Consider the following 15,047-nt stretch of genomic DNA (forward strand, 5'->3'; position numbering starts at 1 on the left):
TCAGTTATACCACAATCACTGTGTTTTCTCAACTATTTTCTGGATGTTTCTCATAAAAACATGAGGAAGAGTCCATATCATATCCAAAGAGAACTTTTACTAACCAGCTGCTGCTTAATAAAAAAATAATTAAGATCATATTGGTCACCTTTGATGAATCCATCAATCGTTTTGGGGTTGCCTACTCCTTCAGGGAATACTGGGTACAGGCTAAACTGGTACTTCTCAATAAGAATAAAATGATCTGGAAGGAAGAAATCAGGCTTTTGAGTTTAAATTCCAATTTAGTAAGACTATAAAATACTAGCCTCTAGAGAGGCTTTGATCTCATGCAACAGCAGTTCAAGGGAAGCCCACAAGAAAAAAAGAATTATTTTCTCTCTTTTAATCCTTGAAATTTTGGATTCAAATGTAGACCCAACAATCTATTTTGGATATATTCGCAATTTCTTCTTATGGAATTATTAGCTTTGATGAAAAAATTATAAATATTAAAGCCCTAAAGCACATACATTAAATCTGGATAAACAGTAGATATATGTAATATTTATATTTAACATTCATTCAGCATATATTGGTAATATATTGGTATTAGCATAACATATACAACTGACCTTTCCTCTTTATCACTTCCTCACAACCAAATACAAACCCACACATATACAGGATGTAATAAAGATGAAGCATACTTTTTCCCCAAGTTCAATATGGCAATGATGATCCTTATATGGATGTAAATCAGGAGCAATTACATTCAGATCAATGCAGATATATCAGCATAAAGCAGGTGCAACTGAAAGGAGGGTCAGGCCCAGAGTGAGTATACTATATGGAGGTTTGTGCAGATCTGAATCAACTAGTCTGTAGTTCCTTTGTGTGCAGCGACTAAGGTCTGTATTGCTTTGTGGACCAATGCCTACGTCACACAAGGTGATGCAGGACCAGGCCTGGGTTTTTAACAGCGATAAGGACAAGTCAGCAATCCTGTATCAGCCCAAGTCATTAACTCTATAGTTGATCCTCAACTGACAGGTAAGATCCAGTACAGCCAAGAGCAATCTTTAACACTCAAACTATTCTTTCATTACAAAAAAAAAGAAAGAGAAGGATGAAGCAGAGAGGCTAGATTCATGTACCCAGAAAGTGCAACCTTTCATCACACTGTAACACAGGTAAAAATATCATGTATGTTTATTTTCAAGTACAAACTCACCATAAATATAGTATTTGCTAATATTTGGAGCAACTCGTATCCATTTCATTTGTTCTTCCTCATTAAGGTTTTTCCATTCAATAAAAAAAGACGTTATCACATACATTTGAGGTGAAAGTGTCCAGGTCAGAATTACACAACTGCTGTTTACTGGATAAGCACTGAGTGACTGCACGATATTCACTGATAAAACAGAAAAAAGCATGTTTAAAATGAGATCAGCTATACCAAATCAGAGTTGGATTATACATGCTAAATCTCAGATCCCACATAGATGAAAAAGACTAAAATGGTTTAGGTTCTTTGTTGTTTATTTTTGCATCTCCACTTAAGTCAATGAAGTGACATTGTTTTACACTAGCACAGGACTTATCTTCACGGTGGGGTAATGTGCTCTACAAAGATGTGATTTCTAAAGCACACCAACGTGTTGCACATTAATTGGTCTATGCAGATTCTGATAGTACATATTGAAGGTACCCTAGTGTGTTTTAACATAGTACTGTTTGAAACAGCACTACATTAAAGCACACCAGCAGCGTCTATATGGACCGATTAATGTGAAAATAGTTAGTGCACTTGAGAAATCACATCCCTGTAGAGCATATTAGCCCACCCTGTAGACAAGCCCTGAGTATCTGGCTCCAGGTGTTAAACAGATCAAATCTGTGGGTTGTGTTCCCACCACATTTCACACAGTGTTCTCTCCTTAAGCAATATTCCTGTTTTGAGCAATATTCCTGGTTCTTACCTCGATCTTTCAAACTTTCACCCCTTAGTTGAGACATACCGTAATAGCTAAAAACCATCAAAATGTCGCTAGCAAAACAGAGCGTAAATCTACAGCTCATGTGCTATTACGCTCTTCTATGGAACCTAGGTGGCCAATTTCCATCTTGCACTCCTACTGCTAGCTGCAGCCTTTCTGGGGTACGTTCATGCACACCATTAGCCAGACTTTAACCCGTAGAAAGCACATAGTTGACAAAATTTCAGCTCTGCCTACAGATTGCAGTAATGCTTCCCACGACATTTAAAATGCAGACTACCACCTAGCAAGGCAGAATTTGGGTGAATCAACAAAGAGGGTGCTACTATGAAGTGTAAAGTCAATAACGAATAAGTGAGCTGTCAGAAAATGCCGAGTCAATGGAAATCAAAATGTTCCACAGGAAGGCGTTGATTTCATCAAAAGTCTTGACAGAAGAAGTAAGCTGGCCAGCGAGCCCGCCTGCCTGGTTTCCTGCCATCCCACCTGGCTCCCTAGTTCTCCCACGGCTCATCTACTGCAGAGGGTTCTCAGAAAGCTGGGGCACGTCAATCAAGCTGTTCAATTTCCTGGGCTCTCCAGTTCCCCTGCAGTCCACCAAGTAGGCTGCCAGGCTATCCAGTTCTCTGGGTCCCCCACAGCTCACACAGCAGGCTGCCAGGGCTGCCCAGCTGGCTAGGCAGTTGGCAGCCGAGGGATCCAAGCATCCCCCAGGTGAGAGGCCAGGGATCTTGGGGTGCATATTTCCATTTCAGAACCACCAAAAATGTTCCCACAGTGGGAATGTTTTGGCGTTGCTGAAACTAAATATTGGGAAATTTCGGGTTCTGTTAAAAATGTGGAGTTTCAGGCTTTTTATTCCGATTATAGCAGAGAAAGTCATCGTAAGATGTACATTCTCCTCCTTAATAAAGATTTTTTTGTTAAAAGCAAACTGACCAAAGCACACGAGGCAGTCCTAATGTTAAACATCTTCTGAATGCATCAGTCTTATTATTAACCTGTTGTTCTTACCTGTGCTCATTTGCTGCGACAGAGTTAAATTAAAATTCACTGAGGAAGCTCCAATCGAGTTAACAGCTAGAACTGTAACGGTGTGTGCACCCTCGGTCCATGGAAATGTATAGGTAGTGTCATTGGTGACATATTCAGTCCAAGTGATGTTTTCTGAAGTGTGATGCTTTACAATATATCCACACACACTGCATGATGAGTAATTCTTCATCAAGGGCTGCAGGGAATATTAATATATTTTAGCTTGCTGGGGTTTGATTTTCACTGGGCAGTAGAGAACAGCCTTCTAGTTCTGAGAGAGCAGGACCCTAAATGATACCCATCAGTGAGACTACTTTTCTTATACCTAAAATATGCATCCGATGAAGTGAGCTGTAGCTCACGAAAGCTTATGCTCAAATAAATGTGTTAGTCTCTAAGGTGCCACAAGTCCTCCTTTTCTTTTTGCGAATACAGACTAACACGGCTGCTACTCTGAAACCTAAAATATTGCTGTGCATTTAAAACAGGCTAAAGTTTTTCCATAATCACTGACGCCTGACATCTCTACTTACCATAGCTCCTAAGACAAATGTGATCGAGGAAATGCAAACCTTTAGTTTGCTCTGGTAACTCATTGTTTTATCTTATTATTTTTAAAGGATGCAGAGCCAGAAGGAATTGCCATGATCCTAATTTGGGGAAATATTTTCAGTAAAAGAGGCTCAGGACCAGATACAATAATGTATGTGAGGCCTCAGGCACAGTTACCATGACTACATGTGCAAATAAGGGTAGTTAGTCAGTCACCTAACTAATCGTTTGCATGTGCAATTACACTGTTTGCATGTAGAGTCATAGCAATTGTACAGGGGATGGTTTATAGTTGCTGCAACAATTCTGCACACAGACCTTGGGCTCCTTTTCTGAGAATCTGGCAAATGGAGACTAATATCTTTCAATATAACTTGCATCCACTGTTTTTAAAGAATCCAAATCATAGAGTTTAAGGCCAGAAGGGCCTCACAACCAAAAATAAGCCCAAAGGAGACTAGATTGTGTGCCACAGGCAGAGAATAAGAGGGACTGAGATGCAACTATGCCCGATCGTCCTGCAATGGGAGGGAAATGACTAAGTGAGGTATACCCAGATAATCCTGGAAAACAACCCACATGCTGCAGAGGAAGGTGAAAATCCCCAAGGTCCCTGCCAATCTGACCAGGGGGAAATTCCTTCCTGATGCCACACATGGCGATCAATGAGCATACGAGCAAGAACCAGCCAGCCAAGCCTTTGAAAGAGAGAAGTCTCAGTGTCATCTCAGAGCACTGGCCTACCCTGTCCATGGTTCCATCTCCATGTGGCCATCTAGATGCTTTGGAGGAAGGAAACAAAAAACAGCACAATAGAATACGTGGGGGTGAGGGGACTGGGGGATCCCTTCCTGACACCTGCAGGTAGCCAGCTGAAGCCTTTGTTTTTTGGCACATGTAAGCATCAGACTCAAGTGCAATATTTAAAAAAACTTTTTAAAATAAATGAATGGTAAATCTTTGCAATTATATTTTATTGTGTATTGCCTGATCAAGTCTTAAGATATCATGACTTGACTTATACATATGATATTGGAGTTTCTATTCCTCCAAACTGCTGAAAATCAGTTCAGCCCAGGTGGCAAGATTTGTCTAGACAGGAAGGATGGTGAGTGCTTTACACTCTGGACAAAATACTGTCCTTCCTATCCTGGGTGCTGGGAGGTTGGAAAGAGGAGCTGGCAATGCAGTGGTTCTTTAGCAGAACAAAAGGACTTGCTTGCTTTGAGAGGTGGGGATTACGTCTATACAGTATATGCTGTGTGGGTGATGAACAAATACGAGCAGCAAATAACCCCATACAGCTTGTGCTACTGATTGCCCCATGTAACTATGCTTAGGGTAGGGTCAGATCCTATTCACCCAAGATGGGCCTCTGGTGTGACAACCAGGGCAGTTAGCTGGGACACTGGCGAGTGTTCTGTTGAACTGTAAATCTGGAATCCTGCCCTGCTGCTGAATGAAAACGGCTGCTGACTGACTGAGCGAACAGAGAGTCACTGTGACCTCATAACCATCCAGAGCAACAGCAGAGGGAAAGATTCTGTCCTATTAAATTGGAGAGTAGGGAAGAAAAACAGCTCTGCCAGCTTGTGGTAGAAAAGACTTCAGTGTATAAGGAAAAGGGAGAGGGAGAGAGAACTGCAGAGAGCAGTAAGGAGAAGAGAGAAAGATATTGGAGGAAAAAGAGATAAGAACTATATTCTGATTATATTGCAGTACTGCCACCAATGTTTTTTAGGAACCTCTACTACCGGATAGCGCTGCTGAGTGACAGGTGGTAAAATTAATGAAGCTGTGTCCTAATTGTACTACCTATAAAAGGACCATGAATAATGAACGTTTGAGTCTGTCATTCAGGACCGCACGTGCTTGCTCTATGCCCACCTCCAGTAACTCCACCAACACTTTTGAATCATGCATCCCACAAAGCTATCAAACTGTGGCATCATCCATATCATGAGTGAGAAACAGAGACAGTGAGAGACAGAAGCTGAAATACAATTCTTCATACCTTCCAAACTAAAGTAACATTTTTCTGCTTCCTTATGGGATCTTCATTAATAACTCTCCAAAATTCAGGACCTCTCAGGGGAGCTGCAAAATTACATCCATTTTAAGAAGGAGAACAATTTCACACATACATAAAACTATAATCTTCAGAGTGTATTTACAAACTACACGCACCTTGGATATCCTGTACAATGGTATACGCTGGTTTACTCCAATCACTCCAGTAACCTAATCCATCTAGTCCACTGCAGCGCACCTGAACAATATATACAACACAAAGGTCCAGTACCTTTATCATGGCTGATCTTGTTGGTGCATTTGAAACCTCAAATATCTGCAAAAGAATTAAAAATATTTAGATTAGGAACACCACACAGTTTTCTAGGCATCTGATTGAGATCTTAATTCCTCAAACTGGTAAATTCAGACCTCCTGCTACTGAGTCCAATGAAAAAGACAGCTCACTAATATAATTTTGCCACAGAAAATAAATTCTATTGCAAACTAAAATACTTTATCATATAGAATGAATTCAACATACATTGGTTGATTGACATGGACTTTGCATGCACAAACACTGCAAGCATGAAAACATTATTTTGTATTAAGCATAACAGTACCTCCCATAATATTTCTTCCCTGTTCACAGAGTACCGAATCTGAAACTTAAGATCGCTGTTCGAAAACGCTGGGTTTGTCCAGCTCACATTCAGCAGCCCAACATTCTTGGTGATTTCTGCCTTAACGTTAGAGGGAGGAAACGGCTTCACTAGAAAATTGAAGAGAAAAAGCCACTGAAATGTAGACTCTGAAATATCTAATTGAAGCCAATGGTACTTAATAATCTATTTTTCTCCTCTACATTGGACTGTATTGTGATCTTGCAATGCAAATTCTCCTCTGGTATCAGGGGTTATTCCAGATTTTCTCTGGTTTATCAAATCAAAATCTTCTCAGTTTAATGTCTAGTGCACCATACAGGTTTGCTTACACATTCACTACAGACATAACTAAATTATAATTGGTAAATTGAATGTCTGTCCCTGAGATATTGCCCCAAATCAGGACAAAAAGCTTGATATATCAAAATTTTTTCCACAGAATGAAAAATTCAGAAAAATTTCAATTCGGAAATGTCAAAACATTTCATTTTGGTTTATCTTCGTTTCATGTGGGGTCAAAGTCAGCACTGATGTCTGCATCCATTTCAGCTACCAGGCTGCCTCCTGGAGGCTCTACCACAGGGAGCTTGCAGCGTGGCATCATGGAAGATGAAGTAGTCTAGGATCTGGGGGCCAAAGGGGAAAACGGGAGCATGAGTAACCCAGAATTACAACTCCCATGATGCACAGCAGTGGCTCAGGCAGAAGCAGAAACTAATATGGAGTCAACCTGAAATTACATGTTTTGATTTTCCAGATGGAAACCTCTGCCAAAATTGCTCTTTTCCTATGGAAAAATTTCGATTTCAACAAAGTCCTATTTTTCAACAAGAGAATGTTTTGTTCAAAGTTCTTTGAGCAACCCTACTAAAAAGCAATAAAACAACAGGGTAAGGAGAACTAGAATGACCACTTTGTTAGCAGTACGATGCAGAGCATGCTTCACTCACTGTAGCTCAACAGCTTTATCTTATCTCCACTGTGTTTAGAGTGACGAGTGTATAACTCAGACTTTTAAAAACTCTTCAGGCCAAGTATATCTGAAAGCCTTCATTTGCCAGCACTCCTCAACGTACATTCCATTCAGCACAGCTTATTTTACCAGCTATTTAACAAAAGGAAATCTAACGCATTTCTAGCTAGATTACTTACTAAATAGAGTTTCTGAGGCTGCATTCCTGATCTCTTCCCGGCAAAAACTTCACACAGACAGACAGACCTTTTATTCCCCCCCACTCCAGCTTTGAAAGTCTCTTGTCTCCTCATTGGTCATTTTGGTCAGGTGCCAGCAAAGTTATCTTAGCTTCTTAACCCTTTACAGGCGAAAGGGTTCTGCCTCTGGCCAGGAGGGATTTTATAGCACTGTATACAGAAAGGTGGTTACCCTTCCCTTTATTTTTATGACACGCCCCCCCCCCCCAAATCACAGATAGGGTGAAAACACTGGCTGTGAATTCTTCCTGGAGCTCTAGGAGAAAACAGAATTAATAAGACACATGCACCTCTAAATATACTACCAACTGTATAAAGACTAACAATATTTTCCACATCTCAAGGATGATTTTAACCAGTTGATTCTGGGAAACTTTCATGGGAGAGTGAATCAGCCACTTTGTTAGAAGCTCCTGAGATGTGTTGTATGTTGAAATCAAAATCTTGGAGAGTTAAACTCCACTGAATAAGTTTTTTGTTATTTCCCTTGGGAGTATGAAGCCACTGTAGCGCAGCATGGTCGGTTTGCAGGTGGAAATGCCGTCCCCAAACGTATCGGCGTAGCTTTTCCAGAGTGTAGACAATGGCGTAATATTCCTTTTCACTGATTGACCAGTGGCTTTCCCTCTCAGAGAGCTTCTTGCTGAGAAACACGACTGGATGGAATTCTTGATTCGGTCCTTCCTGCATTAAAACTGCTTCCACACCACACTCGGACACATCTGTAATTACTAGGAACGGTTTGTCAAAGTCTGGGGCCCTTAGCACAGGGTCAGACATGAGTGTCGCTATAAGCTGGTTAAAGGCCTTCTGACACTCTTCGGTCCACTGAACAGCATTTGACTGTTCCTTTTTGGTTAGGTCTGTCAGTGGGGCGGCAATTTGGCTGTATTGCGGTACAAATCGCCTGTAATATCCAGCCAAACCTAAGAAGGATTGGACTTGTTTCTTTGACTTTGGGACAGGCCACTTTTGGCTAGCATCCACTTTGGCCTGTAGGGGGTTGATAGTTCCTTGACCCACCTGGTGTCCAAGATAAGTCATTCTGTTTAGGCCTATTTGACACTTCTTAGCCTTAACAGTTAGTCCTGCCTCCCTTATGTGCTCAAAGACTTTTTGTTCCAGGTGTTCTGCCCAGGAGTCTGAAAATATGGCCACATCGTCAAGGTAGGCGACTGCATATTCTCCCAATCCCGCTAGGAGACCATCTACAAGTCTTTGGAAGGTGGCGGGTGCATTTTGCAGCCCGAAAAGGAGCACATTAAATTCATACAGCCCAACATGTGTGGTGAAGGCTGACCTTTCCTTGGCGGATTCATCTAACGGTACCTGCCAGTACCCCTTGGTTAAGTCCAAGGGAGAGATGAACTGGGCCCGTCCCAGTTTCTCCAATAGTTCATCTGTGCATGGCATTGGATAGTTGTCTGGGCGAGTTACGGCATTTAGCTTACGGTAGTCCATGCAAAAATGTATCTCCCCATCTGGTTTGGGAACTAGAACCACTAGAGATGCCCACGCACTGCCTGAGGGGTGGATTACACCCATCTGTAGCATATCCTGGATCTCCCGTTCTATAGCAGTTTTAGCTTGAGGAGAAACCCGACAAGGTTGGGCTCTAATTGGGTGAGCATTATCTGTGTCAATGGAGTGGTATGCACGTTCAGTCAGCCTTGGGGTGGCTGAGAATGTCGGCGTGTAGCTAGTGCACAGCTCCTTGATCTGCTGTCACTGCATACGCCCAAGGGTCATGGAGAAGTTTACCTCTTCCATGCCACCAGCACTTTTCCCTTCGTAGTAGACACCTTTAGGCCATTCAGCGTCATCTCCTCCCTGGGCTGTAAACTGACAAACCTTTAATTATCTGGAATAAAAGGGCTTTAGAGAATTAATATGGTACACCTTAGGCTTTCAGTTGGAGGTGGGGAATGCTATGAGATAATTAACAGCTCCCAGGCGCTCTTGGACTGTGAATGGCCCTTCCCACAACGCTTCCATTTTATGGGCCTGGAGCACTTTTAAGACCATGACCTGGTCCCCTACTTTGAAGGAACACTCTCTGGCATATTTGTCATACCAGGCTTTTTGTTCTTTTTGAGCATCCTATAGGTTTTCTTTAGCAAGAGCTAAAGAGGTTTGGAGGCTGTTTTGTAGGTTGGTTACAAAGTCCAGAATGTTAGTTTCTGGAGAAGGTATAAACCCCTCCCATTGCTGCTTCACCAACTGTAATGGCCCCTTAATCTCGCAGCCATATACATGTTCAAATGGTGAAAATCCTAAACTGGGATGTAGTACAGCTCTGTAGGCAAAGACAAACTGCTGCAACACTAGGTCCCAATCATTGGAGTGCTCATTTATGAGTTTACGTATCATGGCCCCCAAAGTTCTATTGAACTTCTCCACCAGGCCATTTGTTTGATGGTGATAAGGGGTGGCAACCAAGTGATTCACCCCATGAGCTTCCCAAAGCTTTCCATAGTTCCTGCCAGAAAATTAGTTCCTGCATCTGTGAGGATGTCGGAGGGTCAACCTACCCTGGCAAAAATGTCCGTTAGTGCCTGACACACACTTTTAGCCCTAGTGTTGCTTAGAGCTACTGCTTCCGGCCATCGGGTGGCAAAATCCATGAAAGTCAGTATGTACTGCTTTCCTCTGGGTGTCTTTTTCGGAAAAGGATCCAGAATATCCACAACTACTTGCTGAAATGGAACCTCAATGATGGGGAGTGGCTGTAGAGGGGCTTTGACCTGCTTGGGATTTTCCCACTCTTTGGCACACCTCACAAGACCGGACATAGGTAGAAACATCCTTGCCCATTCCCTCCCAGTGGAATGACTTTCCCAAATGGTCTTTGGTTCTGTTCACCCCAGCATGGCTACTGATCAAGGGCTAAGCTTAATAGCTTTACCCAGTACTTAGTGAGAACTACCAACTGTCTCTGAGGATGCCAGTCTTCCTGGTGTCCACCAGAAAGTTTCCCTGTATAAAAATCCTTTTTCTACAACAAACCTGGATCAATTAGAAGAGCTGAGAGACGGTGGGTTGCTCCGTGCCACCATCCAAGCTTTCTGGAGGCTTTCATCTGCTTCCTGTTCAGTCTGGAACTGTTCCCTTGATGCTGGAGACATCAGTTCCTCATTGGATTGTGGACCTAGACTTGGTCCCTCTGGAAGTGATGCAGGTGATGGGGCTGTTTCCATTGATGGTGAACCGCTCTCCGCTGGTGCTCTATGCGGTATTTCAGGCTCTGGCTGAGCCTCTTGTGTAGGGTCATCTCCTGCTGCTGCCAGTGCAAGCTCCGTGGTGCCCTCTAGTGCTGGAGCTGTAGACGGGGTTGCAAGCGCTGGACTCAGTGCTGGCAATGGTTCTGGTGCTGGTTGATTCGCCAATTTCAGTTTGGGGACTGGCTTGGGCTGGGTATCTGGGACTGGATCCACTACTGCCGTCGCAGTTGTTGGCAGGGGATCCTGTTCCTCCACCTCCATCTGGGTCTCTGGTAACACAGACGGGGCCCTGGTGAAAGGCTCAGGAACAGGGATAGGTGTGGAAGCTTGCTTAGTCTGGTTGCGGGTGACCATTCCCACCCTCTTGGCCAGCTTTACCTGGTTGGCCAAGTCTTTCCCCAGCAGCATGGGAATGAGGTAATCATCATAGACTGCAAAAGTCCACATTCCTGACCAGCCCTTGTATTGGACAGGTAACTTGGCTGTAGGCAAATCGAAAGAGTTGGACTTGAAGGGTTGAATCATCACTTGGGCCTCTGGGTTGATTAAGCTGCGGTCCACTAAGGATTGATGGATAGCTGACACCTGCGCTCCAGTGTCCCTCCATGCTGTAACCTTCTTCCCGCCCACACACAGTTTCCCTTCGCTCTAAGGGTATCTGGGAGGCACCTGGGCTTGAGGACCTTTGGTGTGACCCCGGTGCAGTGAACTGTAATCTGTTGGGATTCTTGGGGCGGTTAGCCTTCACATGCCCCAGCTCATTACATTTAAAACATCGCCCAGTTGACTGGTCACTGGGGCGAGGTGGGTTGCTGGAGAATGGTGTGGTGGGACGATAAGGTATCTGGAGTTTTTCTTGGGATGTAGGTGGGGCCTTGGGTTGCCCCCCCAGTGATAGGGCAACTGGAAACAAACCTTTCTGATATTTGCCCCAACTGCTACTAGTTTTTTTCTTTTCTGCCACCTCCACCCATTTGGCTCCAATCTCCCCCACCACAGTTACAGTTACATTCCCATCTAGGATGTATCTTTCTATTTCCTCAAGAACACCCTCTAAGAACTGATCCATTTGCATTAGGAAGGGCAACTCTTCTGGAGATTTAACACTTGCTCCTGATATCCAGGCATCCCAATGTTTCACCATGTGGTAGGCATGTCGGTTAAATGATACGTCTGGTTTCCACCTTAGGGCTCTGAACCACCGACAGGAATGCTCGGGTGTTAGCCCCATTCTGACTCTCGCCTGGGTTTTAAACAGTTCATACTTGTTCATATGTTCCTTAGGCATTTCAGCCACCACCTCTGCTAAGGGTCCACTGAGCTGAGGCCTCAGCTCTACCATGTACTAGTCTGTAGAGACGCTGTACGCAAGGCAGGCCCTTTCGAAGTTTTCTAAGAAGGCCTTGGTATCATCGCCTGCCTTGTAGGTGGGGATCTTTCTGGGATGGGAAGCAGTACCTGGAGAAGGATTACTAGGGTTTGTTGGTATATTCTGCTGAGCCTTTGCCTTCTCCATCTCCAGGGCATGCTTCCACTCTTTTTCCTTTGCCTCCATAGCTCTCCTGTGGGCAACCTCTTGGGCTTTTTCGGCCTTGTTCGCTGCCTCCATAGCTCTCCTGCGGGCAGCCTCCTGGGCTTTTTCTGCCTCTTTCGCCGCCTCCAGTCTGGTTAACTCCAGTTTGTGTTGTGCCTTGGTTTCTGTCATCCTAGCCTCTTTGTTTTTAACTAACTTTACACCCGAGAGTTAGAAAAAAAAACCCACAAAACAAAAAACCTGGCTTGTAAAATTTTGCTGTGCTGTACTGTGATACCCATGTTCTCTGATAGGTTTTTTTTTTTAAAAGGATTTTTCTGTAGGCTGAGAATAGCTAACACCTCTGTCTCCAGGCAAATAGACAGAAAACCCTCTAGCTGCTCTTAGCTAAAAAAAAACCTCTTCAGGTCTGTGAAAAACTTGTGAATTTCCCTGCAGGAGGTTAACTACCCTGCCTTTAGGCAGAGAAAACTCCAGCTCAAAAAAGAAAAATCCCTTTGTTATGCCTGCTGCTCTGTCCCCCAGGCAGAGACACAGAATTTACAGCTGCAATCCTCTTTTACAAAACCTTTTAAAATCCTGCTGTGCTTCTGGTTCAAAATGATCTAAAAAAAAAAATCTCAAAATGATCCCACCGCTCTGCCACCATGTCAAGGTTCCTTCCCCACTCTGAACTCTAGGGTACAGATGTGGGGACCTGCATGAAAGACCCCCTAAGCTTATTCTTACCAGCTTAGGTTAAAAACTTCCCCAAGGTACAAACTTTGCCTTGCCCTTGAACCCTATGCTGCCACCACCAAGAGTGTGTTAAACAAAGAACAGGGAAAGAGCCCACTTGGAGACATCTTCCCCCAAAATATTCCCCCAAGCCCTACACCCCCTTTTTTGGGGAAGGCTTGATAAAAATCCTCACTAATTTGTACACGTGAACACAGACCAAAACCCTTAGATCTTAAGAACAATGAAAAAGCAATCAGGTTCTTAAAAGAAGAATTTTAATTAAAGAAAAGGTAAAAGAATCACCTCTGTAAAATCAGGATGGTAAATACCTTACAGGGTAATCAGATTCAAAACATAAAGAATCCCTCTAGGCAAAACCTTAAGTTACAAAAAGACACAAAAACAGGAATATACATTCCATTCAGCACAGCTTATTTTACCAGCCATTTAACAAAAGGAAATCTAACGCATTTCTAGAATATTACTTACTAACTTAACAGAGTTTCTGAGGCTGCATTCCTGATCTGTTCCCGGCAAAAGCATCACACAGACAGACAGAGCCTTTGTTCCCCCCTCACTCCAGCTTTGAAAGTATCTTGTCTCCTCATTGGTCATTTTGGTCAGGTGCCAGCGTAGCTTCTTAAGCCTTTACAGGTGAAAGGGTTCTGCCTCTGGCCAGGAGGGGTGTTTTATAGCACTGTATACAGAAAGATGGTTTCCCTTCCCTTTATTTTTACGACATGAGTGTATAACTCAGACTTTTAAAAACTCTTCAGGCCAAGTATATCTGAAAGCCTTCATTTGCCAGCACTCCTCAATGTACAATATGTATCCTAGGAGTACTCTCCTCTGCCTGAAAGCTAATGGATATTTAATCTGTTAGATCCTATTAAGAACTTAAATTACTTTAGAGCGATAGTCGTGTTAGTCTGTATCAGCAAAAAGAATGAGGAGTACTTGTGGCACGTTAGAGACTAACAAAGTTATTTGGGCATAAGCTTTCGTGGGCTAAAGCCCACTTCAACAGATGCATGCAGTGGAAAATACAATAGGAAGATATGTGTGTATATATATGTATACACATATACATACACACACACCCACACAGAACATGAAAAAATTGATGTTGCCATACCAACTCTAACGAGACTAATCAATTAAGGTGGGCTATTATCAGCAGAAGAAAAAAAACTTTTGTAGTGATGATCAGGATGGCCCATTTCAAACAGTTGACAAGAAGGTGTGATTGTCTACAGCCAAGCGCTACGATATAACCGCATTTGCTCCAACCCCTCAGACAGAGACAAACACCTACAAGATCTCTATCATGCATTCCTACAACTACAATACCCACCTGCTGAAGTGAAGAAACAGATTGACAGAGCCAGAAGAGTACCCAGAAGTCACCTACTACAGGACAGGCCCAACAAAGAAAACAACAAAACGCCACTAGCCATCACCTTCAGCCCCCAACTAAAACCTCTCCAACGCATCATCAAGGATCTACAACCTATCCTGAAGGACGAGCCATCGCTCTCTCAGATCTTGGGAGATAGACCAGTCCTTGCTTACAGACAGCCCCCCAATCTGAAGCAAATACTCACCAGCAACCACACACCACACAACAGAACCACTAACCCAGGAACCTATCCTTGCAACAAAGCCCGTTGCCAACTCTGTCCACATATCTATTCAGGGGATACCATCATAGGGCCTAATCACATCAGCCACACTATCAGAGGCTCCTTCACCTGCGCATCTACCAATGTGATATATGCCATCATGTGCCAGCAATGTCCCTCTGCCATGTACATTGGCCAAACTGGACAGTCTCTACGTAAAAGAATGAATGGACACAAATCAGACGTCAAGAATTATAACATTCAAAAACCAGTTGGAGAACACTTCAATCTCTCTGGTCACTCGATCACAGACCTAAGAGTGGCTATCCTTCAACAAAAAAGCTTCAAAAACAGACTCCAACGAGAGACTGCTGAATTGGAATTAATTTGCAAACTGGATACAATTAACTTAGGCTTGAATAGAGACTGGGAATGGATGAGTCATTACACAAAGTAAAACTATTTCCCCATGGTATTTCTCCCCCCCACCCCAC

The 15,047-nt window shown here is 43.3% G+C and overlaps 1 protein-coding gene across 2 annotated transcripts in view; it reads right to left on the bottom strand.

The window, feature by feature from the left end:
- LEPR (leptin receptor) overlaps positions 1–15,047 on the bottom strand; it is a 75,087-nt gene that overhangs the window by 12,638 nt on the left and 47,402 nt on the right. For both annotated transcript variants that reach the window (XM_038414790.2, XM_038414792.2), the window contains exons 11-16: positions 6,203–6,351; positions 5,757–5,916; positions 5,584–5,666; positions 2,997–3,213; positions 1,214–1,396; positions 149–244 (exon numbers count right to left, since the gene is read on the bottom strand). In XM_038414790.2, coding sequence (XP_038270718.1) covers positions 149–244; positions 1,214–1,396; positions 2,997–3,213; positions 5,584–5,666; positions 5,757–5,916; positions 6,203–6,351 — 888 coding nt within the window. The remainder of the gene's footprint in view (positions 1–148; positions 245–1,213; positions 1,397–2,996; positions 3,214–5,583; positions 5,667–5,756; positions 5,917–6,202; positions 6,352–15,047) is intronic.

Source organism: Dermochelys coriacea, chromosome 8, assembly GCF_009764565.3.
Source record: "Dermochelys coriacea isolate rDerCor1 chromosome 8, rDerCor1.pri.v4, whole genome shotgun sequence".
In the NCBI taxonomy this organism is placed as follows: Eukaryota; Metazoa; Chordata; order Testudines; family Dermochelyidae; genus Dermochelys; species Dermochelys coriacea.